Here is a 27,510-nt window from a genome sequence, read left to right on the forward strand (position 1 = left end):
GTTAGCTGTCCAGAGGACATTACGAACGAGACACGAAGGATACCGTACCTGCCTCTACCTACAATTACATGTACACCAAAGGTACCTGGTATTATTCACATGGTACAAAAACACGCCAAGCATTGTTTATTCGGGGTAGCTCTACAAGGCACCATAAGTTGTCCTTCTTCTTCTTCTTCTTCTTCTTCATGCTAGCAGGATACCGGTGTCGAGTGACGAAGCCTCGATCCGGCAACTGTGGCAGTACTCTGCGAAGTCCTCACCCAGCTCTGCCATGTATACGGCTTTCTTTCCTTTCGAGTTGGGCTCTTTCTCACTCAATTGGCGTAGCATGTTCTCGACACGCTCGCACTTTTGCTCCTCCGAGTGTACCCAGGTCTCAAACTCCGCCGACACGACGTCCTTCTCAATGCGGTTGATTACGCGTAGAGCGACAAGTAAGTCATGCCTATACTTCGCTAATGAGTCTCGGGATTGTTGGAGACTCACGCCCAAAGATGGGCCTCGCGTCAAAGACTTTGAAGTCGTGAGCTGTTCATGGAACGTGGTTCGACATGTCCTTCGTGGGCCAGTATCACTGCTCGTTTGCACTGGGAGGGTGTCATTGACTGTAGATTGTGATGCCAGCAGCTCATCAACGATGTCGTTGAGATAGACGCCTTTGGTCATCATCGCGTCTGGTGCCACACCAATCCTCGCCATGAACCGTGTCGCACTTCGATCGTGATACCACACTAAGCCATCGCGGTACGCATGCCATCCATTGTAAAGCGCCGAGATGAACAGTACCAGAACAAGCAGGGTGTGCGCATTGCACAGAGATACTGCGCCCTTGCCGACAGCAATCATCAGATCGAGTAGCAGGCTGCAAGCACTAAGCGTGCGAGCAAAGAGGTCATTCCACACCAGCTGGGCAATGCCCATGGGTTTGTTTGCGGCTGCGCCAATAACTGGCAACGCACCGTTCGGCACCTGACTGCTGTCAATTTGGGCGGCCTGAGATTGCTGTCCAACACTGCCAAAGATGTCGACTGCCTTGTTAGTCTTGCTGTGATTACCAAGCTTGGCTACTTGGTCCATCGCCACATTCGACAGGTCCAAGGCGTCCGCGTCCAACGAGTTGTATGCTTGTCTCTCTATCAAATGTTTGAGGTACGGCATTGGCGGATATTTATGCCAGACGAGCTTCTCAAAGATGGCGAGTTTACACCTCGACTTGGCCGTGTGCGTCAACACAAATTTAGTCGTCAAGGCGAACGAGTTTCCATAAGGCTGTCGCCAGGGCTGCGTGTTACTCGTGACCACGTAGCAGAGATGGTCGTTGAAGATGTCAATGGTTTGTGTGTCCGCCAGCGATTGATCCTGGCTCGTGAATCGCCTGTTCCAATGACCCTGGTCGGTCTTGGTCCAGGGTGTCTGCAAGATATTGGTGGCCCGCCGGTTTGCATATAGCAATTGGAAGACGGCGCTCTTATCCCCAAACATAACATGGAATAGTGCTTTGGCGCTCACGTTGAAGTCTCGGGACACGCTGCTCTGCATTCCGGAAGGCGCATACACAACTGCCTGTGCGGGGAGTTTGAACTTTTGTAGTTCTCGCCCTGTCCTTGCCGCTTCTCCATAAAGGCTTCCGTCGATTCGTAAGCTGGCTTTCAGATTACGGACACGACGACGATCGGGAGTCATCAGATTACCCTGACCGGAGTCTTCAGCTTCATAGATGACATCTTCCCAGCTGTCGACGCTGGACCTCCGGGGCAGTGGGTCGGATTCCATCTTGATCAGAATCCTCAGGATCTCTTCGAGACTTTCTGGTTCATCCGAACGAGCATTGCGCACCAGAAAATTGAGTCTACGCTGCAAGAGCCTTAGTGGTTCCAGGAAAATCTTGATTGTGATTCTACGCGCATCGTCTTGGCGGATGCCCTCCCGGAGATGGAGATAGATGAAATCACAATCTCTGCCTGGTGCTGCCGTGACTTCATCGAGCGTCGAAAGACTGACGCCAGTAATCAGCACCAAGCCCAAATGGTTGGAGAAGAAGTAAATCTCCCTGTGGGTGACATAGACGCGGCCAGGAAATTCCTGCTGATCATTCGGATTCCACGTCGCGCGGAAAACTAGTACCACTTTTTCTGATTTGGGGACTGCAGGGAAAAGCGTATGGAACTGCGCATTTTGCGCCTTCAGAGGCAGTGGGTAGAGTGCTGGAAAGTCATCGCCGACAACTGAGGCTGCTGCGTCATGCTTGGCCGTCCTCGGTGTAGGTAAGTTGATCTCACCACCGACACTCAAGTTCTTCCGATGTCCCAGAACAGAACCCAACCCTGATGCCAAGGGGTCGTTGGGATCGGATGCGTCATGACCGTCCATCACAACAGAGTCGTCTTGTGAGATAGACATCGCGCGCAATCTGGGACTAGATGGCTGCGACGTATCGTCATCGGGACCTAAGCGGTTGATATGGCCCCAATTGTTACTTCCCCACAAGTTAGCAAGGATGCCCGAGGGCACACCGGAGCCATCAGTACGGCCAAGATTGAGGCCTCTCTCGCCACTAACAACAACCGCAGTGTGGCTTAGATTAGTAGCGGCGGGAGGGTTCGCAAGTGTGGAAGGTGCCAAGCTACTGGTTGGCTGAATGCTAGCAGGCATCGTAAAATTCCGCTTTGGTCCATCTGCAGCACCAGGGCCAACGGGTAAGATGTTGTGACTCGCTGAGATGAGGCTGGCGATGCCGCCGCCGCCTGGTGTCGACCCTTGGCTTGCTTGAGACGAAGCTGTAGATCTCTTGTGCAGATCGAGCTTTTGTATGAGGCGTGCGGCATGGTCGCGCGAGGCCTCCCGTAGGCCCCCTTCGGCGTCTCGCTCCAGACTCATTACTCGTCGAGGGTTGACATCAAAGCTAGTGCGGTTAGCTACTCCCAAGCCTGTACCTTCTCTTTCCGGGGCCGCGAGTCCTATGAGGGGTCAGCCACATCGTTCCTCACGCTGCATCCTTTCCCGTAATACGCAGCTCGATCTGGATTTGTGGGCAAGAGAAAGTAGCACCTACCAAGTCCAAGGTCTTCGCTAGTCTGTGCTGCATGACCGTCGCCAATCTTGGCAGCAAATTCCGGTGCCATTGGAGGACTAATGGCAAACGCTGGGTCAATCCCATGAGCCGCTGATGAAGTCTCGGTGCTGGCGGGATCATCTAGAGCCTTCCTCTTTGCCACTTCGAATGCATTGATCCACTCGGTGAGCTCCTGCAAAAAATGTCAGAAGGTGTGTGGCAGTGGCCTGCCTGTGGGTACAGCTGCATCAATAGGTAGCTTATGAGAGACTGGCGGCCATAGATGGAGATGTACTCACTTGTTGCGTCTCTGCTTGAAGAATGATGCTCTGGTCCTTGGTCTTGACTTCAAAACAGAAACGACGTTCTTCTTGGAAAGCAGGGCGTACGCTGCACAAAAGAACACCGGTTCTGTCACTCTCTTCAACCCCACCAGAGCGCGTGCCTTGAACGAGCCATCCGAATATGCCGTTCTTCACAAAGAACCATCGGCGCGACCATACTGTTCTCGCAGGACGGGCCGTGCTAGTGCGCAAGAAAAGCCATCCTTGCTTCTCAGCCACATCAAGCGAGCTGCCACCAGCACCAGTGGCAGAAGAGGCCCCGGTGCCTAGGTACGGTACAGTTGATGCAGCATAATCTTCCAACTGCGAGAGTGTAGATGTTAGTATAGCCATGTGGTGTTCGCAGGCCGGGCCGTGGTAGCTCAGCCCAACATGACCGCCGAGGAGCACAGCAGGGGACTCACCTCCCGAGATGGTCGTTTCTTCTTCTCGGCAGCTTCCTCGATCAGCCTCCGCGCCGTGAGGAGCTCACGTTTGAAAGCCCGCTCTGAATTTTCCATTTCTCTGCTCCAACCACGGACACGTTCCATTTCGGCTCCCCACTTCGCAAATGTGGCAATGCTGGACTCTCGACCTTGACGCATCTCTTTCCATTGATCTGCAAAGACTCGAACGATGAGCTATACAACGGATTAGGCTTGACTGCTCCATGATGGCTCTGCGACATCCCTTAGGAGCCTCACAGATGTGTTGGCGTGCGGGGGCGAAAGGTATCTTGGCGAGCATGCGTTGATGAGATTTTATCTAGTCACAGAGCGTGCTTACCTGATCCAGCGATGCACGTAGCTGTGGAGCCTGTACACAGAAGTCCATACTGGCCTTGAGATACAGCTTTCGTGCTTCATGGAGTTGAAAAGCCTCTTCGCGCAGTGAGGAAGCCTCTTTACCCTTGCTCTGGGCCGCATAGCGGTTGAGCACAGCATCGAATGCTTTTTGTGCACTATCCATTGCGCGCCTCGATTCTTTGAAGACGCGCAGTTCCTGATTGAGGAAGCCTCTGATGGGCTCAATTACAGCGGTATCGCAGCGTTTCACGCCTCGCAACGTATTACCCCAGACCTCTCGCGCTCCTTCGCCATATCGACGCGTCGCCAGCAGGGTGTAGTCGTGGTCAAGGACAGCCTCGCTGATGGGAGCGGGTGGCATGGAGTGGGTCAAGAACGAGTTGACGGCAGCCTCCAGAGCCGACACCTCGGCCACGAGGCGGGAGGCAGCCTTGAGATAGCCATCGAGCCATCGCTCCACGGCATCTATGTTGTCTGCAAAGTGCAGGGCCGAGCAGCGGAAAGTGGGCGAGTCGAGACTGGCCTCGCGCAGGCCCACGTGGATCAGATTGAGCACCGGTTGCTGGTGTTGCGAGGGAGGGAGATGGTGCAGGGGGCTGTCTGCAGCCGGCGCCTGTGTCTCTGGCATGGTAACATGGAGGACGAGAGATGGTGATGTAGTGGTGGTTGTCGTTGTTGTTGTTGGCGCAGACAGGTAGTGTGGAGTGGGGCACAAGCGCAAGCGCAAGCGAGGCAGTATAGTACCTCCTAGGCCATCAGTAGGCACATGTAGTAGTAAACTCAGTACCTTACCTTGCGGGCTCACAAGAGAAACAGGTACTGTAGGTACATGGATAGTTCTACTGTATGCTCGCCGCTTTGCAGGATGTGCTTGACTGAATGTACAGGTACAGTACATGTAGGTAGAAGGTACCTAATGAAATAACAGAGTCCATGTGCAATTGTGCATGTATCGCTAAGAGGTACAATATAGGTACCTCCGTACCTCCTCCACTCCGGATGTAGAGACCGAGAGATGTGATGCCTGAGGCAGTACAAACCCACCAGATCGGGGTCAATTCTTGGCATTTGACATATAGCCTGATTACATACTAAATACTGCATTTTTCCGTAGCGTGGTGGTGGGCCCTAGTTAAAGCCCGGAGTAGGTTAATGCCTACTATACCTTAAACCGACTACTCTCACTTCACTCTCACACCACGAGCAGACTCCACCGCAGGCTCCACTGAGCTGTGGACCTGCAGCAATGATACCCACACTTTTACACCATATCATATCACACGTGTACTAGTCCACGTCAAGGGCCCTCGGTACCTTATCGTGCTTCTACCCCCGAGGCACTGTACATGCAGTCAATCAATCATGTAGGTCCGGTGCAGTACAGCCCGTCACATGTATACAGAGTGGAAATGACAGGCTCGCCAGACCATCTACATGCTGCCGACTGTCGGTCGGCAAGCACTATCGGACAAATGGAAGAACATCGCTCACGCGGCCCGCATGGTGGACGGTACTACGGTAGGTACCCGAGACAGAGCACGGCGCGAGATACGGTACAGGAGGTGAGGTCAGGTACCGTTCCTTCCATCTGCTCTGCCTCCTCTGACGTGCGTTGCCGGATGCATATACCGCAAACACACTGAACGCCGTGCTTGCCTCGCATGAAAGGGTCGCCAAGGCCTTGACACTTTCTCCAGCAGGACGCAATTCACCGCGCAACAGGTACAGGTAGGGTACATGTAGGTGATAGGAAGATTCCAATACATACGACGGACGATTGTCCGCCGTGGCGTCGCTACTGGAGGTGGGTGCGGTGGATGCGGTGGATGCGGTGGAGCGGTGGAGAAGCGGACAACGTCAAGACTCGGACGCTCCGCCGCGATTCGCATTGACAGCTGCTCCACCGGAGAGTGGAGACGACGCTGCGTTTCGCTTTCATTGTTGGTGGGAGCACAAGCAGTCGACCGCATGGCGCATACAATCAACGTCCCGTCGCTACTGTATACAAGTCTTGGCCTGGCGCCGTTGCTGTCGAGGCGGTGGTATCAAGCCTTCTTAGCTCACTTTTCGCGCGACGCTTCAGCAGCTCACGGACGGAACATTAACCTCGCCTCCTGTGAGTTGCAATCATTGTGTTGCACCATGCTTGCGTCGCTCCCGCTTGTATCGCTCGTCGACGCGGTCACGAGCACGCCGACACTGGATTCCACGGCGCATAAGAAGCCTCGAGTCCCGCGGTCAGTAATGTTGTTTTCCAGACCAGAATCACCAATACACAACGACAGAACAGTCCCTTCTTCTTCCCCTTCATCCTCCATTACCTAGCGACTGGTTTCGCTTGCTCCATTCCTTCCCTTCCCATTCCTTTCCCACCCCGCCCCAACCTTCCTTCCCCATCCACCATCGCCCAAGATGCAGTACACAGTCGCATTCATGGCTCTTGCCCTCAGCGCCAACGCCGCACCGCACTGGGACTTCAAGGGTATGCACGCGCCTGCCTTTAAGCCTACCGGTCTGGTTCCTACTGGTACTGGGCTGGTCCCTACTGGCACTGGGATGGTGCCATTCCCTACTGGTACTGCCTCCTGGAAATACGCCTCCAAACGTAACCCAAAGGACTCCGACGACGAGGACGAGGATGAGGACGAGCCTAAGTCCACCAAGACCAAGAGCGCCAAGGCAAGCTCCACTGCTGCCAGCAAGACGAGTGACGATGAAAGCTCTGCCCCAGCGACCACTCCCGCCCCTGCGGCGAATGAGAATGTTGCCGCCGGCGGCAGCCTGCCTGCTTCTTCTGGTACTTCTGTGTTGAAGGCAGCCCAGGTATGGATTGGTTCTCATCTCATGTGAATCGCGTTTGCTGACTCGAATTCCCAAGACCATTGCCGCTGGCGAATCTTTCGACGGAGGCATGGTCGCATTTGACCGCGGTGTCAGCTGCAGCGGCCAGTCCGAAGGTGGTGACAGCGACGCGGTGTTCTATCTGGAAAATGGGGTGAGCATATCCTTCTACTGTCGACCCGCGTAAGGGTCGTGACACTCCGAAGAAGCTGGGCTGACTGTTTGACCAGGCCAGTCTGTCCAACGTGATTATTGGCCCCAACCAAGTCGAGGGCGTTCACTGCTTTGGCAGCTGCTCTCTCACCAACGTCTGGTGGAGTGCTGTATGCGAAGATGCGTTCACCATCAAGGAACAGGCAGCTGGCGAAACCTCCAAGATTTCTGGTGGTGGAGCATTCGGAGCCGAGGACAAAGTTTTGCAGCACAACGGAGGAGGCACCTTGAGCGTCTCTGGTTTCACTGTCGAAACATTCGGAAAGCTCTACCGCTCCTGTGGCAACTGCAAGTCGATGTTTGAGCGCCATGTGATCTTCGACAACATCTCTGCCACCGATGGCAAGTCTCTCGCCGGTATCAACAGCAACTACGGTGACACCGCTACCGTAAGTCCATCCCATCACGGCTCGGCCCAAAGAGCCTCGCCTCTGCACTCATACCGCAGGGCATATGCTGATCTTCCGATATTTAGTTCACCAACATCAAAGCTTCGGGAGTCAGCGACATCTGCGTTGAGTACGAGGGTAACGACACTGGCGACGAACCAACAGAGATTAGCAGTGGTCCTTCGGCCGCTTGCAAGTACGCCGCCAGCGATATCTCCGCTTGAGTATGAGGTCAAGGAGATGTCTCAAACCATTGCAATCTGACGCTGCAACAACACTTTACTTCGAATCTGTCAATTATAGCATATATAGCGTGTATGAACTTCGCCTTCGCGAACGAGCTGTGCTCACACTTATCTTCCCGCGAGTATAAGCCTCCTCAACCGGATCTGTTTCATGCCATCGTGCTGTTATCCCGCATTCGCAACAGAGGGTCTGTTGTAGCCATGTGATGATTGGATACTTCAGGTAGGTACCTAGATTCCTAGATTGTCAAGGCAAGTACGATGGGTGGCCCGCGGGGGGAGTACCTTTCTGGTAGGTAGGTACCTTATCTTGCATTCCTCGCTTGTTGCCGACCATGAACAGTCCAGCCCGACAGCACAAGTCAAAGCCAACAAAGGCGTTTAAAAAACCTCTTTATGCAAATTAATGCACAATGAGAGATAGACTGCCGACCGACGGATGCATGCAATAAAGGTTTTTTATGTACATGTCTGGATGTAGGTACCGCTAGATCGATCGCGGTGCGACCTAGATCCTACCTTATCTAGATACCTTGCATAATTAGGTCGGGTACATACATGAGGTACTAGGTACCTTAAATACCAGGCACATAGGTACATTCGTTACCTTTCAAGACTTGCAAAAGAACAAACCGACCTGAGGGGCACAAAAAAGGATGAAGGTGCTGGATACGTTACCTACAGATTTTTGCAGCCTGCCGATTATCGTGGGAGATGAGGCCATGTATTGCACAGCTTCGCAATCGCAAGGTGCAGAAGGTACTTTCTTGACAGATGGCAGAGGCGAACCGAACGGCGACAGGCTCGAGGAGGGGGAACAGGAGGAGGAGCGAGAAGGAGAAGAAGGACGTGAAGATGGAGAAGGAGAAGGAGAAGAAGAAGAAGATTTAGTGGAGAATATTGCAGACGCCATCTTAGAAGCAGCCGAGACTGCGTGGCTGCGCTTTTCCAGCTCCATCACCGGCCAAATCCGCGAAGTGTGCACGAGCAAGGTCCGAGCGGTTTGCTTGGAGGTCCTCAAGCGAACAGATGACTCGCCGCTCCTCGAGACTGCTCCAGCTGGCTTTGCATACGACGACGACGCTCGCTTTCTCGACTAACGAGAGAAAAAAAGCCCCGAGTCCCATCGCATCATCACGCCACAATTTTTTTTTCTCTCTCTTCTATTGCGTGATGTTCTTGAGGGCCGTCTCCATTAACACCTTGTCGTATTGTTGATGCAGCCACTGAATCCAGGTACCCATGGGGCCCGATCCTGGCGTACCCGTCTGGTCGGGCTGTGCGAGCCCGTTGTAGAAGAGGCTCTTCAAGCCCAGGACGGCCACTCCTTCATCTTTTCGAATCACAGCACTCATTTCAAAAAGGCCATCGCTCTCTCGAACGTCTTGCACGCGAGGCGAATCTCCGCATCGAACGATAATTGATTCTGGCGTCTTGGAGACCACTTCGAAGTGGTCGGTGATCTTGGTCCCAACCTCATACGTCGAGGCTTTCAGGTCGCGCGTGTCCCACAGATGGTCGGCCGTCGCGGGGTCGTTGCGGTATTTTTTCTCGAGAAATCTGCGTTGGTATGCGAAGCCTGTGGGAGGAGGAAAGCAGGAGAAAAAGTTTCTGGTCAGTCCCCTGCGAACTCGCCCTGCCATACATAGACCGGAGTTTTTTTACAAAAAAAAAATAGATATATATAGAGAGAGAAGACATACCGAGACCACTCCACACGCCAGCGCAAAATGCCTCTGCCAATTTGCCATCCTTTTCTAGTAATTCGGGCTTGATCTGGCTCAATGGCACACGGCGCACGGCCAAATCTTGCGTGACAGGCGCATTATTCGGATTGTATCGTGCGAAGAGCGTCGAGTTGAACAAGTAGTCTACACAGATGATATCAGATCGGTGGTGTCTCCGACACGTGATGGGGAATGCTCACCCGAGGGCGGCACGTCGACAATACTCGTCTTACGCGTCCAGCTAGATACATGTATGCAGTATTAGTGAATGAAGTCGGTCGGCATTATTACGCCACGGCCACTAAAGCTCAGCCGGATAATTGGGTAGGTGGAAGAAGGGGGGGAGAGAGGCTCGGGATGGAGGGAGACTAACAGCAGATATCCCGCTGTGCCACCCAGCGATGTCCAGCCTGTGGCCGCCAGTACGGTTTTGAAGAGACCCATGGTTTTGTAGCTCGCAGCGGCGATCTCGAGCATGTGAAACGAAGTATACCGACCGTACTGTAACAGTGAACAAAGCACGCAGCGGTCCACGTGATGATTTGATGAGGAGCTCGTGGCTGACAAGGTCCATCGGCTTCTGCTCGGATCTATGGACGTGCTGACGACGGAAGTGGAGTAAACATGAGGTACCAATTACATACCCGTACATGCATTCACGGAGGTTGGCTTATATTGGAAATCTACGGCATTTACGGCATTTGTATCGCATTCTGCAGCAACGTCCCTATGCTGTTCAGGCCTCCCTCATCGGTGCATAATATGTGCTTAGGAATCTCCCATTCCACTATCGGCGCCTTCTTCATCTCCTTGCCGACCTCGGCTTCTATCAGCGTGCTGTATGAGTGGTCAAGAAAGTCTTCCAGTTGATAGTCCCTTTTGGTGAATTGCTCTCCCACGATCTTCGCCAACGTGGCCACGTTCGGGTGAAAGTGGTTCCGCAGAGTCTCCAATTCCCACAAGCTAGAGTCAATGGCACGTGTGAGCATTGGATCCGACTGCGACATGATAAACGGGTCATCCATGCCCTCTTCGGTATAATTTGGGTGCGCAGCATAAATGGCATGTCCAGGATGATAGGTTCGGTGCAGCATGAATGTGCACGGAGGATGTTGCTTCAACTGGTTGTAGATCCATGGAATTATCCATACAATAGCTCCAGGCGGAGCTTGTAGCGCTAGTCTTGACAGTCGTTTGATAAAGCTTGCAATCATAGACGCGGGTAAGTGGGTGGAGCTCATGAAGGTCTCCAAAAGGCGGAAGAAACGACTGCGGTGCTTGCTATGGAGCACATCTTCGTCCAGAAGACTGTAAAGTTTGCCGTAGAATTCTGGATAGTCGAGGTTCTTCACAGTCATCAGGCTGAAGATGCCGTTCAATGCCAAAAGTGACGTGGCCCCACCCTGGTTGAAAGAGTCCGTGAGAAAATCTGCCAACAGCTCGATATGGTTGGTGAACCAGGGCAAGAGCTGAGTGGTGGTGATGTTGAGCAAGCTTTTTCGTTGCTCTGTAGAGAGTTGTGCACGGAATATTGACATCCAAGCCTCGCGAGCCGCCTTGCGATGTGCGTTCAGCGACAAGAGTGGACTCTTGTGTGTGGGAGCTTCTCCATACCAATCCTCCAGCTGGTCTTCCGACTCAGGCACGCCTTCGATCTGAGATAGCATTTCAATTGCATTGTCCAGCACATCTGGTCCATTCGACTCGCTCAGGAGGTTCCTTACGGCAACGAAAGTGTAGAAGCGCACATCATCATGCTCCTCCACATGCGTCTCCACAAACTGTAGCCGTGCACCTTCCGCCTCCTTCTTGCTCAACAACGCCTTGACCGTGGCCTGAAATGTTGCCTTCTCGTTGCGCCAGGACTGTTCCGCAGTCTTGCTGGTCCCTGCAGCCTCCTCCTTGACGATCCTCATCAGCAGTGCAAGCGCAGTGTTCTCCTCTGTGGCATCTGGGCTCCCAATCCAATCGCACAGACTCGCAACGTATTTACGAAGGCATCCTCTGAGCCACTGCACAGTCTGTGCGGCATGGTCCGAAGCATTTTTGTCCTTCTCCAGCTGCTCTCCTGCGATCAGGCGGCAGAAGACTCGACAGAGAGCAACGGCCGCAAGTGTAGAATGCTCGCCGCCGGCGAGAAAGCCTTGCAGTTTTTCGATATTGGCATAGTGCGCGGGAGATGCGACGATCTGCTGTTCCAAGAGCAGGATCTGGGCTTCACGAGTATCCGTTGTGGTCGTAACTTTCGGGGCCTTTCTGGCCTTGGTGCTGCTGGTGCCATGCAACGAGCGCTTCCTCTTGCGATTATCGTCGGGATCAGTGGTGACCATTCCAGGCATCGCTGCGATGTAGGTGTGTGAAGAGGCGGGTGAGTAGTGGAGTGCGGGAGACAGTCGCATCGCAAAGAATATCTTCCACAATTTCGTCGGCAATTCCCGGCGAGCTTTCTTTGCGTCCGCTAGGTCTCCGACCACACTCGACCATCCCCTCACACTGTTCGCTACACCACCGTACAGCATTGACACCATGGCCTCACGACTGGCAAAAGGCGCACTGGGTAAGCTCCGCCCCGATATATAGCATGCGCCAGCATCACGATTGACCCTCCACAGGCGCCGTTCGCGCTCGTCCCAGTCTCCCTCTCCGCACCGCATTCCCGGCCATCACCACCACCTTCTCGACCTCTGCCACGCGCTTCGAGGCCGCTCCGCCCGCCAAGGACCCCAAGAGCACGGCGACTGCCATTGTCGACTCACTGCCTGGCAACAGCCTCGCCTCCAAGACAGCCATTCTCTCTGCCGGTGCCGCGATGTCCGTGGCTGCCATTAGCAATGAGCTTTACGTCGTCAACGAGGAATCGATTGTTATGCTCTCGCTCCTTACCATCTACTGGGCTGTCTACACATATGTCGGCCCCATGTACGGAGAGTGGGCGCAGGGACAGCACGACAAGATCAAGGGCATTCTGAACGCTGCACGTGCCGACCACACCAATGCAGTCAAGGCCCGCATTAGCAATGTTCAGGACCTCAGCGGCGTCATTGATGTGACCAAGGACCTGTTCGCAGTCTCCAAGGCAAGTTCAACGCGTTAGCGTAGCTAAGATCGACCCTGACCGGTTGCACAGGAAACCGCCCAGCTTGAGGCCCAGGCCTACGAGCTCGAGCAGAAGACTGCTATTGCCGCTGAGGCCAAGTCCGTCCTTGACTCGTGGGTTCGCTACGAAGGTCAGGTCAAAGCCCGACAACAGAAGGAGTTGGCCGACTCTGTTATTGCCAAGATCGACAAGTCATTATCAGACCCCAAGGTTCTCGACCAGATCCTCAAGCAGAGTGTCGCCGATGTTGAGCGTACGTACCAATTCTCGCGTTATAATAACTCCTATCACTAACTGTCTCAAAGGCATTTTGTCGCAGAAGCAATAGACGTCGGTGGAGAGAGAACCGTTGGAACCAGCCGGGTAAGCTGGCCATAATGGCCACTGGTCCAACCTGTACATATATCTGTTGAACGCCCTTCAACAATATCTAGTCATCTGGGGCAAGTCGTTGAAAGAAACGAGTGATAAATTTCTTTTGTTGTGCTCGAGCTTTACCAACTCTTACTCAGCTACTGCTACGCCTCGCATGTGTTACGTCCGCCACCGATTTGGGCGACAGTTTGTCATGCGACGCACAAAGTGCTTGCTGACCATCTATGAATCTGCTCAAACTGTTCTGAAATATGTCTAATGAGACTGGAGACCGCATCGCTCCTTTCAAACAGGAAAAGTAATGCGACGATGTCACGGCCCTACATGTACCCTACAACATGCCAATTTTCACATCATTGAAATCCTGTCATTGGACCTCTATTGCTGCAGGCTAAATTTTCATCATCCACGATTTTCGGGGCAAAGATTTACGGAGCCAATATTGAATTTGTGCCAGGCGCCATGGCATTGAGGTTCATAACAGCAAAATTCTTCAAAGTAGTGGATAGGACGTGCTCTGGGGAGAGTCCTTGGCTCCATCGGACTCATCATGTTGGAGAACATTACTGAACCTCGTTCAATTGAAAGCTCCTGAGATATTCCGCTAGAATGAGTATCGCTCGAAGAAGAATATCTTCTGCACCTGTAGACCTTGAGCGACCGTCATAGTCATGATAATATTCGTGATCTACCTCCTATGTGCCCCCATGATTCAATTGTGTTGGCGGAGGCCAAGCTCGCTGCTCAAGGCCTCAACCACATTCTCTCCACAGGACGTTCGACTTCGTAGCTCAACGTTCAGTGCTTTCTGGGCCCGCATGTCCAACTCTCGGCCATCGCAGCGATCATGCAAGCTTGATGCGAGATGTGCCCTTACCTTATTATTACGAGTGGAGGCAGGCGACTTTCTGAGCTCCGTTACACTGGATTGTCCACAGAATATCTACTGCTGCGGCTTGGATGGGTGAAGGTTTGATCAATCAGACCAAATAGAGGACGACAGTAGGAACCCTTTACGTTGGCACGTCGGCACGCGTGGACTTTCGAGGAATCGAGATGATTTATCTCATGGTCAGCACGCACGTGAACGATGGCCGCATCTCCGCTAGGTGTGTGGTTTGTTCGAAGGTTTGGAACTCAACAGTGGCAAGTGGGTCCTAGTTCTACCGAGCGCCAAGCTCTCCACACACCTCTTTTTTGAGAAAGACCTTACAACACCGACTCCAAGGCTCCTCTGCAGCACGAACATCCAACACCCAGCGCCCGTGAAGACATTGCCAATCCGTACGTCTCACTCGCGCTCGAACTGACGCTCTCACGACTACAGTAGCTGACATTTCGTGACTCCACAGGCATCTTCACTCACCGCAATCATGGGGTACAGTCCAATACCACTCCAATCTTCTACTCGCTCGCCAGATCACACGCTGACCATGTCCCAGTATCTCTCGTGACTCCCGTCACAAGCGCAGCGCCTCTGGTGCTAAGCGCGCATACTATCGCAAGAAGAGGTATGCATAACCCGATTGTCTCCAACCCGCATATCCAGATTCAATTCTGATATGAGAGAACAGAGCTTTCGAGAAGGGTCGTCAACCCGCCAACACCCGTATCGGCCCCAAGCGTGTTCACTTGGTGCGCACTCGTGGCGGCAACCGCAAATTCCGTGGACTGCGTCTCGACTCCGGCAACTTCTCGTGGGGCAGCGAGGGCATTTCCCGCAAGGTCCGCGTGATCGCTGTGGCTTTCCACCCTTCCAACAACGAGTTGATCCGAACCAACACCCTCACCAAGTCCGCCGTCATCCAGGTCGATGCTGCACCTTTCCGTCAGTGGTACGAGGCTCACTACGGCCAGCCACTGGGCCGCAGACGTCAAGCGAAGTCCGAGACCGAGGAGGTCAAGAAGAGCAAGAGCGTTGAGTCGAAGCAGGCTGACCGCCTGAAGGCCCACGGCAAGGTTGAGTCTGCCATTGAGCGCCAGTTCGAGGCTGGTCGCCTGTACGCCGTTGTTGCCAGCCGTCCTGGTCAGAGTGGCCGTGTCGATGGTTACATCTTGGAGGGTGAGGAGCTTGCTTTCTACCAGCGTGCTATCAGGAAGTAAATCCCACCAGTGGGCTTCCTGCATGGACGCAACATACCAGACTTCTGTGCGGCGTTTTTGGGCATGGCTGGCGAGGTTGCTTCGCTGTGCGTGAGCATGATACGGATGGGCAAAGGCAAGAGCTGCACGTTCATCTGCTCGATCGGGCAGCTTGTATGGTAGTACACTACAGGCAATGCAAAAGCGCTATGAAGGAAGAATTATCACATGATTTGACGAACACTCTCCACAATGTGTCCTACCTAATATCACACCTCAGCCCAGCAAGCCGGGAATGACTGAGCAAAGTACATGTCGCTTTGGTAAGTTATAGCAGAGAAAGGAGAAGTGCGAACGCTGTCGCTTGCTCAAGGCATAGACTACCCTACATGACAGTAGGTACCTCATCGTGACCTTTCACATCAAAACCAAAGCCGCAATGGCAACCATGAGGGAGGGCATGCCTATGTTTCCCCTCGCCATCACCGCTGCACTCGCCACCAAGCCTGCCTGGGATTGGGAAGTAGCCTGAGATTTTTGATTCTTTCCGTCCGGATACCCTGCCGTAGAGGTCGGCTCAGCGGCTAACGTCATTCCATCGAGGTGTAGAGTCTGGCCATCGTATATTAGAGCCGAGTAGGTAGCAGGCACTTCCGTAGTGGTGGGCTGCGCAGATAACGAAGAGTCCGTGGAGATTGCAGTGGATGAGCCGAGAGACGAGCTCGAGACCAAAGCTGCGGACGAACGTGTTTTAGTAACAGCAGCCAGCTGCACTGCCTCGGACATCACTCCTCCGCTGTGCGTTGTTGCGTGAAAGAGTGCTGGCCCAGTTTCCATCGTAGCGGAAGGTGCTGCGGTGATAAGGGTCGTGGGCAAGGCTTTCGCTGGCTCACCATGGTAGGCCGACGCAGGACTGTTTGCAGAACTCATACTGGGATATCGTTGCATGCCAGAAGTTGTGTCCACATGTACAGATGCTGACTGTATGCCTTCGTAAAAGGAAATGGGCAGCAAAGCAGTGTGTGGCTGACCAGAACCTGGAAAATCATGACTGGGTGTAGCTTGTCCTGGCTGCGGTCCCTCTCGCGTACTTGCCAGATGCCCAACATGTGGTGCATATATTACTCCTGTTTGCGTTGGAGGTGATTCCACCAACAAATTCGTAGCGGTAGGCGGCTGGGTGTGATTCGATGATTGAGGCGTCGAAGACTTGAGATCGCTCTGCGTTCGCATAGTCTGCGCAATCTCTACATTCCCAGGTTGTGTGACTGGCGAGGGTTCGGTTGTGGTTTTCGAGGTTACTGGCGATAACGGAGTTCGAGAAGTCTCCTGCGCTAGTGGTATATAGGTCGACTGCGCGCCGTCCGTCGATGCGAAAATAAGAGACCCGGTCTCTTTCGATTGTGCTGGCAAGACATCGTATTCCCTCGGTGATTCTGTAGGCACCAAACTCGCTAGATCCGTTTTTCTCGACTGACTCTCCGACGTAGCGTCTTGCGTAACTGTCATCCATACAGTTTTGATGGCTTCAGAAGAGAATGTCGCGCTGCTGATTGTTGATGGTAGGTATGTGGACGACGCCGTAGATTCTCTATAGCCTTCATTCTGTTCGGTGTTCTGTAATATCGACGTGACTGTTTGCGATCGTGTATAATTTGACGAAGTGTCGGCGCATGTTGACTGTGTATATGCAAGAGTGAGAAGGACCAGCCCGGCGACGCCAATTCTCGCGACCATGGTGTAAAAAGAATGGACGTGGCGATACTGCCACTAACAATTACTGTTTCGTGCTCAGGCAGTAGAAGCTCCAAGTGAGCACGAGATCCAGAACCGAGTGGCAGCAAAGCAGAAGGCATCCTTCTTACACCACTCGAGTGGCACTCCCGTTTCGTCAATGGTACTAGCGGCTGACGCAGATGCTCAGTGCATAGTGCATGAGAACGGTCGAGTCTGCCGACTAGTCAAAAGACGTTGGAGGCGCTGCAATAGCGCTGGATTCGTGCTATTGCATAAAGTTGGTTTGCTCGAGTTTCGAAGGAGAGGGTCGAGCCAGCGCTTAGACTAGTTTCCGTATTGCTCAGCTTCTGAACGTTCGGACTGCACCAAGGTATCAGCTTGGTAAATCTTTGAAGACATATGCTGGAAATCAGGCTGTTGCTCAACAATCAGTTCTGGAGTGACCATATACTACCGCATCTGCATCATCTGAAGGGTATTTAAACTCAACCTTAAATTGTACGGGCCCTGAGTCGTGGGGTACATACCGGTGCAGCAGGTAGCGACTCGTCGTTTCGAAGTTCGCGAATAGCTGTGTCCAGACTCACCTGCGCCAATGTCGAATCACAGAGCACAAGCAGTCTATTTACTGCAAAGCTACCTCGGAGGTAGCGGTCGACAACGCAGCGTTGTATGCAGGCTGGAGTCAGAGACACAAAGGTCCTAGACTCGGCTGGTAAGCATCTGCGAGCAACAGCACTGGAGCGCGGGGTTGTCGAGGACATATCCTTCTCTACATCGGAGTTGTCTCGTACTGTATATATTATGTGACCTTAAGCTGAGAGTTTGATGCTTGCAACCTCTGTATAGCATGCATCAACAACCTCGCCGCTGGAGTCAGTGATCTTCTTCGCGCCCATCTCGCAAATGGATATGCGATCTAGCACAATGGAATCTGCCCAGATATAGCCTTTGTACTTTTCAACAATCGATCGGGCGTCGAATTTTAGGGGAGCATTCGCGTTCGGTCCATGGCCACGCGGATCGCCATCAGATGTCACTTCGGAATGGCTGGAGATAGACTGCCCAGTGGAGGGCACGATAACAGACTTCTCATTTGGCTTCCTCCTGGCCTTAGCATATATTGTATTGATTATAGTGGCGTGCAGCTTCAACTTGCGATCATCCTCCAGCAGGAAACCTTCGGCCTCGAAGAATTTCTGTACTGCTAAACATAGAGGGTAGAGTCTGTTCGTGGCATCTGTAGGCGCTGCATAAAGAATGGATGTCTTCCTCACATCATGCATAGATTCCAGCCCACGCAGACTGATTCTAAGATCCTCTCTCGCCCCGGCTTGATTGGCATCCGGACTTGCCTCACTCAGGATGGATGCAAGGTCGAGATTTTGCAGGCAATTAGCTGCCTTGATGAGTTGTTCTTCCTTGAGGCTCATCACACCCAATGTGAGATGCAAGGCACCCGTTGGCCGCAGAGCTTTGGTATCTATTATGGGCAGAAAATTGCTACCATCATTCCCCGCTTCGACAGATGTTGCTGAAGCCCTTGGGCCAGCTCCAGTTAGATCCTGTCGAAAAGTCTCCAGGGCTTGCTCAAGCTGAGGCTTCGAACTGGCGTTCACCAGGGGCAGGCAGAGAAAATGGGTCAATGCAGGCTTCTTTGGCGCTCCATGTCGACTTGCTCCTCCACGAAAGCGGCCCATGGCGGTGATGTGCGAGGGACGCTTCGAGCGTGGCTGGCTTAAAAGAAGTCGGCACTGAGGCCAAGCGTTCATGCTCTACACATAGGGTCCGTTCCAGAGCGATTTACCCGTGGACCACTGGCAGTGTGTGGTGGAAGAGCGAGAAGAGAAGAGGAGAAGGGCGGGCTACAGGTACAGGTGGTGGAAGAGGGCGGTAATGCAAGTGCGGACGTCGCGACGTCACTTGAACACTTTACTTTAAACACTACATGTACCTTAACCAGCTAGAACAGAATTCAAAATATCACACACCGCACACGCAAGCCCGCCAACGCTATGGCAGACGTAGCAGTTTCTACAGGCCTGGATGGACCAGAAGGCGAGACTCCGAATCAGCGTCAAGCACGCCTGCGCCGCGAGAAGCGGCAGAAAAAGATGGCCGAGGAGGGTGAAGACAGACTCGCCAAGATCAAGGCACTGAATGGAGGTGTTGCACCGCCCGACGAGGTGCTCGGTGGTCGTAAGAATATGTCGCGCAATACCGCTATTCAATCTCAGAGCCACAGCTTACATGGAGACAGCCGTGAACGCGTCAAAGACGGCATCTGTGGACGACGATCCTGACGAGGTCGACATCAGCCAGCATGCCAGCTTCGCTCCCACGCCCAGTAGAACGCCGAATCCGCAGAATGATCCTCTCGCAGCAGCAATGCTACAGATGCAACAACAGCAAGGTCAGGGAGGAGAAGATCCAATGCTAAAGATGATGCAGCAGATGATGGGAGGCATGGGGGGAGGCGATCCAAACGATCCGAACGCGCAACAGGACCTGCCGCCAATGCTCAAAGCCATGATGAATGGAGCAGGAAAGGGACAGCAACAGGAGGCCGCACCGGCGTCTGGGTCAGCGTACCTCTGGCGAATTGTGCATGCAGTCTTTGCATTTGGTCTTGCATTCTACATATGTCTGACTTCCACATTCAACGGCACCAAGCTCGCGCGGAGCTCAGCTGCCTACACAGATGAAGAAGCAAGCTATGGTCTGGGTCCTCGACTCTTCGTCATCTTCACCTCGGTGGAGCTGGTGCTGCAGAGCACGAGATACTTCGTCGAGAGAGGGCAGTTGCAAGGCGGAGGGATGTTTGCTTCGGTTGTGAACAGCGGATTCATTCCCGAGCCGTACGCGAACTATATCCGTGTCGCCGGGAGGTACATCACCATCGCTCGAACGATCTTTACAGACGTGATGGTGATCGTCTTCGTATTGGGCTGTATGGCGTGGTGGAAAGGTCTCGCGGCGGAAGCATAGCGTAGCCGGCGTCGTTTCCTGTGCACCTGCTGAAATGCATCCTTGCAGCTCTGTACTGCGAATACCGTTCCGTGTGCCTCCATCAGCTCCCCAGCTCACTGCTTGCCAATGCCCATTTCCCGTGTCCTTTGCCTGTGAACGCCACGCTATTCATGAATTGTTGATCCATTTCATGTCTGCCCATCCGACACTCTCAGGTGCTCTGTGCATCCAGGTCACCCCTGGCCTGCTGCAACATTTCCTTTTCCCTCTTGACTCTTGCTCTTGATTCCAGAGCTATTTTGCTATCTCTCAGGCTCCTCTGTCTCTGCTCTTCCAACTTGGCCAGTAGCTCTTGATCCTCGGTCGTGGGTTCTATCACGCTTGCCTTTGTGAGCTGGACAAGTGCATCCAGGATCTCTGAAGACCGATAGTCTTTCATATTAATCTTCTCGATCTTCTCCGTCTCAGAGTCTTCCGGTTGGATGTGCACGGACATCACCGCTGGATCGTCCTGCAGTGCTGTACGGTCTACGGTCATGGATACTGTCGGGTTGTGATATTTGAGGCGTACGAGCTCATTACGCCAGAATTTTCTGCTCACTGTATCAGTATGAGTGACGGGGGACGCGAGATCAACTTGCACACCTAGGCCCCATGTGCCCTGCAGCCATCTTCGGCGCAAAACGTAGGTCAATCCGCTTGACATTGGAGGGGAGCTTGAGAGCGCCAGAGCCGAGTCGTATCGCAACGAGGCGATTCTGCAATTTGGTCGTCCGCTGCGAGATGGAGACCATGACTGCTGGATGTTGTGTCGCGATAGCATGGACGGGAGTACACCTCCGCTTCCATGCCCGATTGCAGTATGTACAAATTGCCAAGGCGCTCTCCCGAACTGCTCCGCATCCAGAACGCCCGGGGAGTGGTGTTCATCAGCACCACCACGACACCCAACCTGAGTCAACTCTGTGGTTCTCTGCCTACTTGCTTGCAAATGGCCGCTCTCCTCCGACAGTCGAGGGCCATTTGCCAGTGCCAACGAGCCTTCTCGACATCGATACGACGCCCTGTCAGCCTGCAGTGGGACAAAAACGATTCCGAAGCCCTCGCCGAAGCGCTGCCCCCATACCCCTATGGTCCCGCACGCTGGTACAAGCAATCCGACCGCGGACTGTATGGTGGTCAACGAAAACAGTTTGGCAATAATGTCAGCGGTGATTTTGAAGTGAAGACGCGCCGCACATGGAAGCCGAATATCTTCACCCGCAAGCTGTTTAGTAGGGCATTAGACCGACACGTGCAAGTCCGCGTCAGCGCCCGCGTGTTGCGCACCATTGACAAGCTCGGCGGACTGGACGAGTATCTGCTAGGCGAGAAAGAGGCCAGGATCAAGCAGCTAGGTCTGTCGGGCTGGTGGTTGCGCTGGGCAATTATGCAGACGCCGCAAGTGAAAAACCGTTTCGCCGCAGAGAGAGCAGCGCTGGGTTTGCCGGCAGAAGTAGATGAGGAATCGTCTTCGGAAGAAGGTTTATCTGCATCTGTCGAAGAGGGCGAAGTCAATGAAGAGGAGGTGGTCGCACAAGATGGTGCTTTCCAGGTCGAGTTCAATCCAGATCTGCCACCCATCAAGTTCCGCGTGGGGCCACGAAAGCACGTTATGTTGACAGCGCACGGCTGGGTAAGAACCAGACCTGATCCTCAGCGATGGATCAACAAGACCAAGGAGAAGATTACAGAAGGCAATTTCCCGGTGTGGCTGGAGAAGAGGACAGCGATGCTCGAAACGGAACTGCTACAGCATCAAGCAAAGGAAAAAATCTCTCCGAAAGAGGCCAAGGATGTTTTGAGAGCTGCGCGGAAGGAGCTGCGAGCTGAATTGCAGGCCAAAGTGGACAGGCTATATCAGCGCCAAGAGAACCAAAAGAAACTCAAGTTACTTGCTAGGAAGAAGGAAAAGAAGGAACGCGCCAGGGAAGAGACTGAGTCGTCCGAGACGCTGGCTACATGAGTATGAGCTACAGTCATGGACTCCCAACATATCCCGAGTGAGGCAGATACTTGTTCACTCATATCAGCTCTCGGGCATGTATGAATAATGCGCACCGTATGTGGGCCGAAAGCGGCATTTGCACATTACATTCTCACGGGTGTGAAAACCATGTAGGCGCAGCATGCCGAGAAATGTTTCATTTTGAAGATTACATCTCATCATGCTGGACAACTTCATACTCGGCCTTCCTTAACCGAATGACGAACAGCAATCAAGCATGGAATAAGGTACTTAATCACCGAGAAAAGCTCATGAAATGGAGACTATGTTTAGACGAGTGGTGTTCTTCGTAATACTTGTAGCATAGGTATAATCTGCTCTCATACCTACTCGACCTCATGCTTGAACGATGTCAAAAGAAAGAAAGACGATCAATCAGTTGACATGTTGTGAACACCTTTTGAGTATATGGCAAGTTCTAGTCTGCGGTGATGGAGTGCAAGATCAGGCGATTTGGTTTGAACTGCTTCAAACTCGTGACGATTGGGTTTGTGTGTCATGAGTAGAGACATCGGGTCCGTAGGAGCCTAGGCATCTAGGAGGCGTGTTGAAGGATCCGGTGTGCAACAGGGCCTGCACCCACAGTGCTGGAACGCAATAGCGCTGTACTTCTTTGCGAATTCCTGCTCCGTCTATTTAGGTAGTTGATTGAAATAGTAAAAGGTCGGAACGGGAGGCTCGACAGGTGAGGTGCAGTCGGGTGGAGCTGGAGGTGAACTCGACACGATTCTGCTCGGCAAAAGTCGCAGTGCTTGGCTCCAATGGCTTTGCTTGGCGGTCCGAACCACACTTCATGCAGCTCACCGCTACGGCAATGGAAGGCCACGCCACTCGCGGGCACAGCGTTGGACAAATACAGCCCAAAAAAAAAGATTAAATTGAAAAAGGAAAAAAGTCAGCTCGAATGCAATTACTAACAACCAGGCCCCGCCGGCCGCGATAAGCCTGTCGCAAAGACGAGGCTAAAGCAGTCTGCGAGCATAACCTGGCGTACCTAGCAGTACCTAGTCCCTCCCCGTGGACCCCCTTTGCTGCGAGAGCTCCTGGGCCATGGAGGAGTACGGCATGCCATGGCGGACCGTCAGCGTATTCACCTGCTCCTTTTGCCTCGAGAGTGTGAATCCTACCGCGCTGATGCTACGTAAGGTACCTGCGACAAACAAACATGCGGAGTCAGCCCGTGAGCATTTGTGGATCTGACGGCTGCAATCGGAGTTTGATCACGTCAAGACAAAATTGCACAGAGCCAAAAAGAAAAATTCACCATGCTGGATTTGCAGCCATTGCCACAAAAACTTGTTGTTCTTTTGCTCCCTTTTTGAAGATTGACATTTGTACTTGGCATACCAACCGACCACCACTATGGACGGTCCCGACAGGCACAACAACGTCGCAGACTCGCGTTCATGGCTGAGAAGCTTTTTCACAACACGCAATGGGATCGATGCAAGCAAGAACATGTCCAAGACAAGCATCACAGCGCCTGACGAAAGGACTGCCCTGTTGCCCCGACCAGATGACAACGAGGACTCGGACCCCGAGCAAGACATCGAATTTGGGAATCTTACACGTACGCAGCGGATTTTGTCTGAATTCTGGATCCTGCTGAAAGGCTCGATACCGGTCGTGCTCGCATACACTCTGCAAAATTCGTTGCAGACCATCTCCGTCCTGATCGTGGGTCGACTGAGCCCGGAAGCTCTCGCTGTGGCGGCTTTCAGTTATATGTTCGCCATGGCTACTGCGTGGCTCATTGGGATGGGAGGAACCACGGCGATCGACACGCTCGCATCGGCGTCATTCACCGGAAGCAAGAGAAAGACAGATCTCGGTATCATCCTCCAGCGCGCCTTTTTCGTGCTCAGTCTGTTCTACATTCCTGTGGCAATACTGTGGTTGTTCTCGGAGCCGGTGTTCAAGGCGCTAGGTCAGGAAGACTACATTGCCCGAGACTCCTCGAAATTCCTAAGCATCCTCATTCCTGGCGGCCTCGGATACATCTACTTCGAATGCATGAAGAAATATCTTCAGGCCCAGGAGATTATGAGGCCAGGCACATACGTGCTCCTGATCACCTCGCCGGTGAATGCTGGTCTGAACTATCTTTTTATCTATACCTTTGAGCTGGGACTTTTTGGCGCACCGCTCGCCACGGGAATCTCGTACTGGCTCTCATTCCTGCTGCTCGTCCTCTACACTCGTTTTGTGGCTGGATATGAGTGCTGGGGTGGATTTGATCGCAAGTGCTTAAAAAACATGGGCAGCTTCGCTCGCCTGGCCGTGCTGGGAGTAGTTCACGTTGGCACCGAGTGGTGGGCATTCGAGATTGTGGCGATCGTGGCGGGCCAACTGGGAACGATACCCCTCGCAGCACAGTCCGTCATCATGACTGCGGACCAAGTCATGAACACGATACCGTTTGGAGTCGGGGTCGCGTCATCCAGTAGAGTGGGGAATCTGCTGGGCAGGCGAAATGCGCGAGGTGCAGCACTATCTGCCAATACTGCAGCATGGCTATCGATGATACTGGGGGCAATCGTGCTCGCTGTTTTACTGGGCACCAAGGACAACTTTGCACGCTTGTTCAACGACGATGATCGGGTGGTCCAGCTTACATCCGAGGTTCTGCCATACGTCGCTCTCTTCCAGATTGCAGACGGATTGAACGGATCGTGCGGTGGTGCACTGCGGGGCATGGGGAGGCAGCATGTCGGGGCATTCGTCAATCTCGGAGCGTACTACTGCGGCGCGTTGCCTCTGGGAATTTATCTCGCATTTCACGGCTGGGGATTGGCAGGGCTGTGGGTGGGCCAGTGTATCGCTTTATACCTGGTCGGCATCATCGAGTGGCTGATTGTTGCATTCAGCGACTGGGAGCAGCAGGTGGAGCATGCATTCCAGCGCATGGATCCAGGAGATATGGCCGAGCAAGGAGAGCACCGCTAATACTTCAGGCCGTGTCGCGATAGACGAGAACTGGAAGTGCATACGTGCTGGGTACACGTAGTAAGGTACATGTAGTCAGGTATGGATAGCTGACATGTACCTATGTGCGCGCAGTTGCCGGAACCTTTCTCAAAACGGAAGTCTAATACGCTCTATCAGCGTCAGGTTTCCATTTCTTCGATGCCATAAGGTAATCATCCATACCTAATGCCATCCCCATCCCCATCCCCATCCCCATCCCGGCCCAGCTCCCGCCAGGAAGCAGACGGGATAGACAGACCGGCCCCGACAGTCGCACCTTCCTTACACTAAGTACCTTACACCTTCCTTACCTTACACCTACCTGACCTCCTTAGCAGACACTTAAGTTCCCCACCTCTTATCTCCAGATCATCGTCATGTCTGCACCACACTCTGCTAACGTAAGAGCAACTGCCTCTCGACCAGCCCGGCCAAGCTGACGACACTTTGATATCGATATCAACATTACCTACCTTACCTATGATGTAGTACATCCTTAGCTCAATGGGAGCTCTCTAGAGCGCGGGCCCATCTTTCGTACCACTTAGGTAAACATACGACGGCCGATCACGCCCCGGATTATCCATTGCCTCCCCTCTGCTTCATATTTGTGCATTGTCCACCCTGTTGTTGTTGTTGTTATTGTCGTTTTCATTGTTGTCGTTACCGTCGAGATACACCTCGTCACATCCACCCACCTTACACCCACCGCACAAGATGTTGAACATCTTCAGCCCCCCCATCCTCACAGCAGCAGCAGCCGCCGCCGCCACCGTCGTCCTGGCCCATGGCGACCACCACGATCAAGAGCCTCTCGAAGGACCACATAAGAAACTCTGGTACAACACTCTCCCAGGCGATGGAGGTACCCAAGTACGTGTATTTGTTTCGTGATTCCTCCAGAAGAAATCGATCCTACTTAAGTAGATGTGCTAACCAGAAGCAACAAAACAAAAAAAGGCCGATTCTGTATTCTCAGGCATCTCCACCTTTGGGAGACTTCCATATTCGCCCTGTCTGGCCACCGAGGATGTCAAGTATGACATTGCCTTCATCGGAGCACCCTTCGATACCGGTACGTCCTACCGACCAGGAGCACGATTCGGTCCATCGGGTATTCGACAAGGGAGTCGACGATTGAATCTCTAGTACGTTGTCCTAAAAGAAAAAATGACAATCAAGCTCAGGCTTATGGTTGGTTGGTTGATTGGGGAATGAATGAATGAATGAATATGAGGCTTACGTAAAGCTTCTTTCTCCCTCCCCTTCCAAACAGCGGTGGATATAATGTCCCACTCGATGCCAATCCATTTGCCAGTTGGGCGTCAGTAGTCGACTGTGGAGATGTTCCCGTGACTTCGTCAGTTTTCCCATCCCATCCCATACACTGAATGGGGTGAGCATATCATGCTAAACGAAAACAACTCATATCTAGATACGATAATACCTGGGCATTGCACCAGATTGAAGAAGGCCATAATAGCATTCTCATGAGGGAACCGGCGACCGATGCCAAAGAGCCAGGAATTTCCAAGCATGGCAAAACGTTGCCTCGTGTCATCACTCTCGGCGGTACGCTCCTTATTTCTTCTGCTTCTGCTTCTGCTCCTGCTGGGTCCCCCTAAGGGAGTGGTAATAAGAAGCTCGTTGAAGAAGAAGTAGAAGAAACAGAACGGCGGTAGTACCTAAGCTAACTTCTTTCTTCAAAATGCTACCAGGTGACCACACCATCACCCTCCCCCTCCTCCGCAGCATGAACCGCGCCTACGGACCCATCACCGTAATCCACTTCGACTCCCACCTCGACACCTGGCGACCCAAAGTCTTCGGCGGCTCACCCTCCAAAGTCGCCAGCATCAACCACGGCACCTATTTCTTCCACGCCGCACAAGAAGGGCTACTACGCAACGACACCAACATCCACGCAGGAATTCGCACCACATTGAGCGGTCTGTCCGACTATGACAATGACGGGTATTGCGGCTTTGTCATTTCCGAGGCGAGAGAGATTGATACTATTGGTACTGAAGGGATTATTAAAAAAATTCATGATCGTGTGGGACATACGAATCCCGTGTATTTGTCGATTGATATCGATACGCTGGATCCGGCGTTTGCGCCTGCTACGGGCACGCCGGAGACGGGAGGTTGGTCGACGAGGGAGTTAAGGACCATCATTAGAGGCTTGAAGGGTATCAATCTCGTTGCGGCAGATATCGTCGAGGTTGCGCCGGCGTATGATACGAATGCAGAGTTGACCACCATGGCTGCTGCCGATACGTTGTATGAGGTCATGAGCTTGATGGTTCTCAATGGACCACTCACGGTATCGAACAGCTCCAGAGCCCCGGCCAAAGAGGAGATTTGAGGACGTGGGCACCAATGCTTTGGAATTGGAGATGTGGTTGATGGAGAGGCGAAGTAGGGATACCGGCGAGATGGGTCTTGGTACATGAATGGCCAGCAAGGCAGCAAAGGTGCGTAGACTAGTAGCAAACTTATGTAGGTATGATAGAAACTCTAATAAATATGTCAGCGGGAGCAGTGTTGCAACCCGTGGATCATCATGGAACATCCGCGCCATCAGTTCGCGAAACAACAGCCATACTGGGTGAAACGCAGAGTACCTAGGAATT

The 27,510-nt window shown here is 53.0% G+C and overlaps 13 protein-coding genes across 13 annotated transcripts; 8 read left to right on the plus strand and 5 right to left on the minus strand.

Moving 5' to 3' along the window:
* Positions 1-115: 115 nt before the first annotated feature.
* On the minus strand, positions 116-4,840 carry SEPMUDRAFT_146477 (uncharacterized protein). Its single transcript, XM_016903676.1, has 5 exons — positions 4,165-4,840; positions 3,804-4,019; positions 3,355-3,702; positions 3,056-3,248; positions 116-2,960 (listed from the first exon to the last, which is right to left on the minus strand). The coding sequence occupies exons 1-5, from the start codon at positions 4,810-4,812 to the stop codon at positions 187-189; spliced, it is 4,179 nt and encodes a 1,392-aa protein (XP_016765566.1). The 5' UTR covers positions 4,813-4,840; the 3' UTR covers positions 116-186.
* A 1,900-nt stretch (positions 4,841-6,740) lies between these two features.
* On the plus strand, positions 6,741-7,851 carry SEPMUDRAFT_35311 (polysaccharide lyase family 3 protein; the record flags this gene model as incomplete). The annotated part of the gene is made up of 4 exons (XM_016908607.1): positions 6,741-7,007; positions 7,063-7,179; positions 7,256-7,627; positions 7,714-7,851. 4 exons carry the CDS (start codon positions 6,741-6,743, stop codon positions 7,849-7,851), a joined length of 894 nt encoding a protein of 297 aa, XP_016765567.1.
* A 677-nt stretch (positions 7,852-8,528) lies between these two features.
* On the plus strand, positions 8,529-8,972 carry SEPMUDRAFT_104698 (uncharacterized protein; the record flags this gene model as incomplete). Its single annotated transcript, XM_016900548.1, has 1 exon — positions 8,529-8,972. The coding sequence occupies one exon, from the start codon at positions 8,529-8,531 to the stop codon at positions 8,970-8,972; it is 444 nt and encodes a 147-aa protein (XP_016765568.1).
* SEPMUDRAFT_146480 (uncharacterized protein) lies at positions 8,753-10,137 on the minus strand. Its single transcript, XM_016903677.1, has 4 exons — positions 9,973-10,137; positions 9,800-9,840; positions 9,576-9,743; positions 8,753-9,451 (listed from the first exon to the last, which is right to left on the minus strand). The coding sequence occupies exons 1-4, from the start codon at positions 10,074-10,076 to the stop codon at positions 9,036-9,038; spliced, it is 729 nt and encodes a 242-aa protein (XP_016765569.1). The 5' UTR covers positions 10,077-10,137; the 3' UTR covers positions 8,753-9,035.
* Positions 10,138-10,264: 127 nt separating this feature from the next.
* SEPMUDRAFT_160711 (CBF-domain-containing protein) lies at positions 10,265-11,938 on the minus strand (the record flags this gene model as incomplete). The annotated part of the gene is made up of 1 exon (XM_016907905.1): positions 10,265-11,938. One exon carries the CDS (start codon positions 11,936-11,938, stop codon positions 10,292-10,294), a length of 1,647 nt encoding a protein of 548 aa, XP_016765570.1. The 3' UTR covers positions 10,265-10,291.
* A 150-nt stretch (positions 11,939-12,088) lies between these two features.
* Positions 12,089-13,300, plus strand: SEPMUDRAFT_146481 (Mt_ATP-synt_B-domain-containing protein). Its single transcript, XM_016903678.1, has 4 exons — positions 12,089-12,156; positions 12,212-12,675; positions 12,727-12,949; positions 13,002-13,300. Exons 1-4 carry the CDS (start codon positions 12,126-12,128, stop codon positions 13,022-13,024), a joined length of 741 nt encoding a protein of 246 aa, XP_016765571.1. The 5' UTR covers positions 12,089-12,125; the 3' UTR covers positions 13,025-13,300.
* A 1,007-nt stretch (positions 13,301-14,307) lies between these two features.
* On the plus strand, positions 14,308-15,401 carry SEPMUDRAFT_146482 (ribosomal protein S8e). The gene is made up of 4 exons (XM_016903679.1): positions 14,308-14,355; positions 14,424-14,449; positions 14,514-14,582; positions 14,646-15,401. Exons 2-4 carry the CDS (start codon positions 14,445-14,447, stop codon positions 15,172-15,174), a joined length of 603 nt encoding a protein of 200 aa, XP_016765572.1. The 5' UTR covers positions 14,308-14,355; positions 14,424-14,444; the 3' UTR covers positions 15,175-15,401.
* Positions 15,402-17,702: 2,301 nt separating this feature from the next.
* SEPMUDRAFT_57883 (uncharacterized protein) lies at positions 17,703-18,618 on the minus strand (the record flags this gene model as incomplete). Its single annotated transcript, XM_016909451.1, has 1 exon — positions 17,703-18,618. Exon 1 carries the CDS (start codon positions 18,588-18,590, stop codon positions 17,703-17,705), a length of 888 nt encoding a protein of 295 aa, XP_016765573.1. The 5' UTR covers positions 18,591-18,618.
* Positions 18,619-18,905: 287 nt separating this feature from the next.
* Positions 18,906-20,649, plus strand: SEPMUDRAFT_77740 (uncharacterized protein; the record flags this gene model as incomplete). The annotated part of the gene is made up of 3 exons (XM_016910170.1): positions 18,906-19,089; positions 19,151-20,453; positions 20,506-20,649. 2 exons carry the CDS (start codon positions 18,906-18,908, stop codon positions 19,876-19,878), a joined length of 912 nt encoding a protein of 303 aa, XP_016765574.1. The 3' UTR covers positions 19,879-20,453; positions 20,506-20,649.
* On the minus strand, positions 19,075-20,654 carry SEPMUDRAFT_77743 (uncharacterized protein; the record flags this gene model as incomplete). The annotated part of the gene is made up of 3 exons (XM_016910171.1): positions 19,075-19,089; positions 19,151-20,453; positions 20,506-20,654. The coding sequence occupies 2 exons, from the start codon at positions 20,652-20,654 to the stop codon at positions 20,072-20,074; spliced, it is 531 nt and encodes a 176-aa protein (XP_016765575.1). The 3' UTR covers positions 19,075-19,089; positions 19,151-20,071.
* A 167-nt stretch (positions 20,655-20,821) lies between these two features.
* On the plus strand, positions 20,822-22,185 carry SEPMUDRAFT_146484 (uncharacterized protein). The gene has a single exon (XM_016903680.1). It carries the CDS (start codon positions 20,852-20,854, stop codon positions 21,863-21,865), a length of 1,014 nt encoding a protein of 337 aa, XP_016765576.1. The 5' UTR covers positions 20,822-20,851; the 3' UTR covers positions 21,866-22,185.
* A 715-nt stretch (positions 22,186-22,900) lies between these two features.
* Positions 22,901-25,383, plus strand: SEPMUDRAFT_146485 (MATE efflux family protein). The gene is made up of 2 exons (XM_016903681.1): positions 22,901-25,043; positions 25,213-25,383. Exon 1 carries the CDS (start codon positions 23,270-23,272, stop codon positions 24,851-24,853), a length of 1,584 nt encoding a protein of 527 aa, XP_016765577.1. The 5' UTR covers positions 22,901-23,269; the 3' UTR covers positions 24,854-25,043; positions 25,213-25,383.
* A 159-nt stretch (positions 25,384-25,542) lies between these two features.
* On the plus strand, positions 25,543-27,412 carry SEPMUDRAFT_146486 (Arginase/deacetylase). The gene is made up of 5 exons (XM_016903682.1): positions 25,543-25,747; positions 25,835-26,022; positions 26,151-26,234; positions 26,310-26,446; positions 26,593-27,412. Exons 1-5 carry the CDS (start codon positions 25,592-25,594, stop codon positions 27,240-27,242), a joined length of 1,215 nt encoding a protein of 404 aa, XP_016765578.1. The 5' UTR covers positions 25,543-25,591; the 3' UTR covers positions 27,243-27,412.
* The last annotated feature ends 98 nt before the right edge of the window (positions 27,413-27,510 follow it).

This window comes from Sphaerulina musiva (assembly GCF_000320565.1).
Source record: "Sphaerulina musiva SO2202 unplaced genomic scaffold SEPMUscaffold_1, whole genome shotgun sequence".
Taxonomy (NCBI): Eukaryota; Fungi; Ascomycota; class Dothideomycetes; order Mycosphaerellales; family Mycosphaerellaceae; genus Sphaerulina; species Sphaerulina musiva.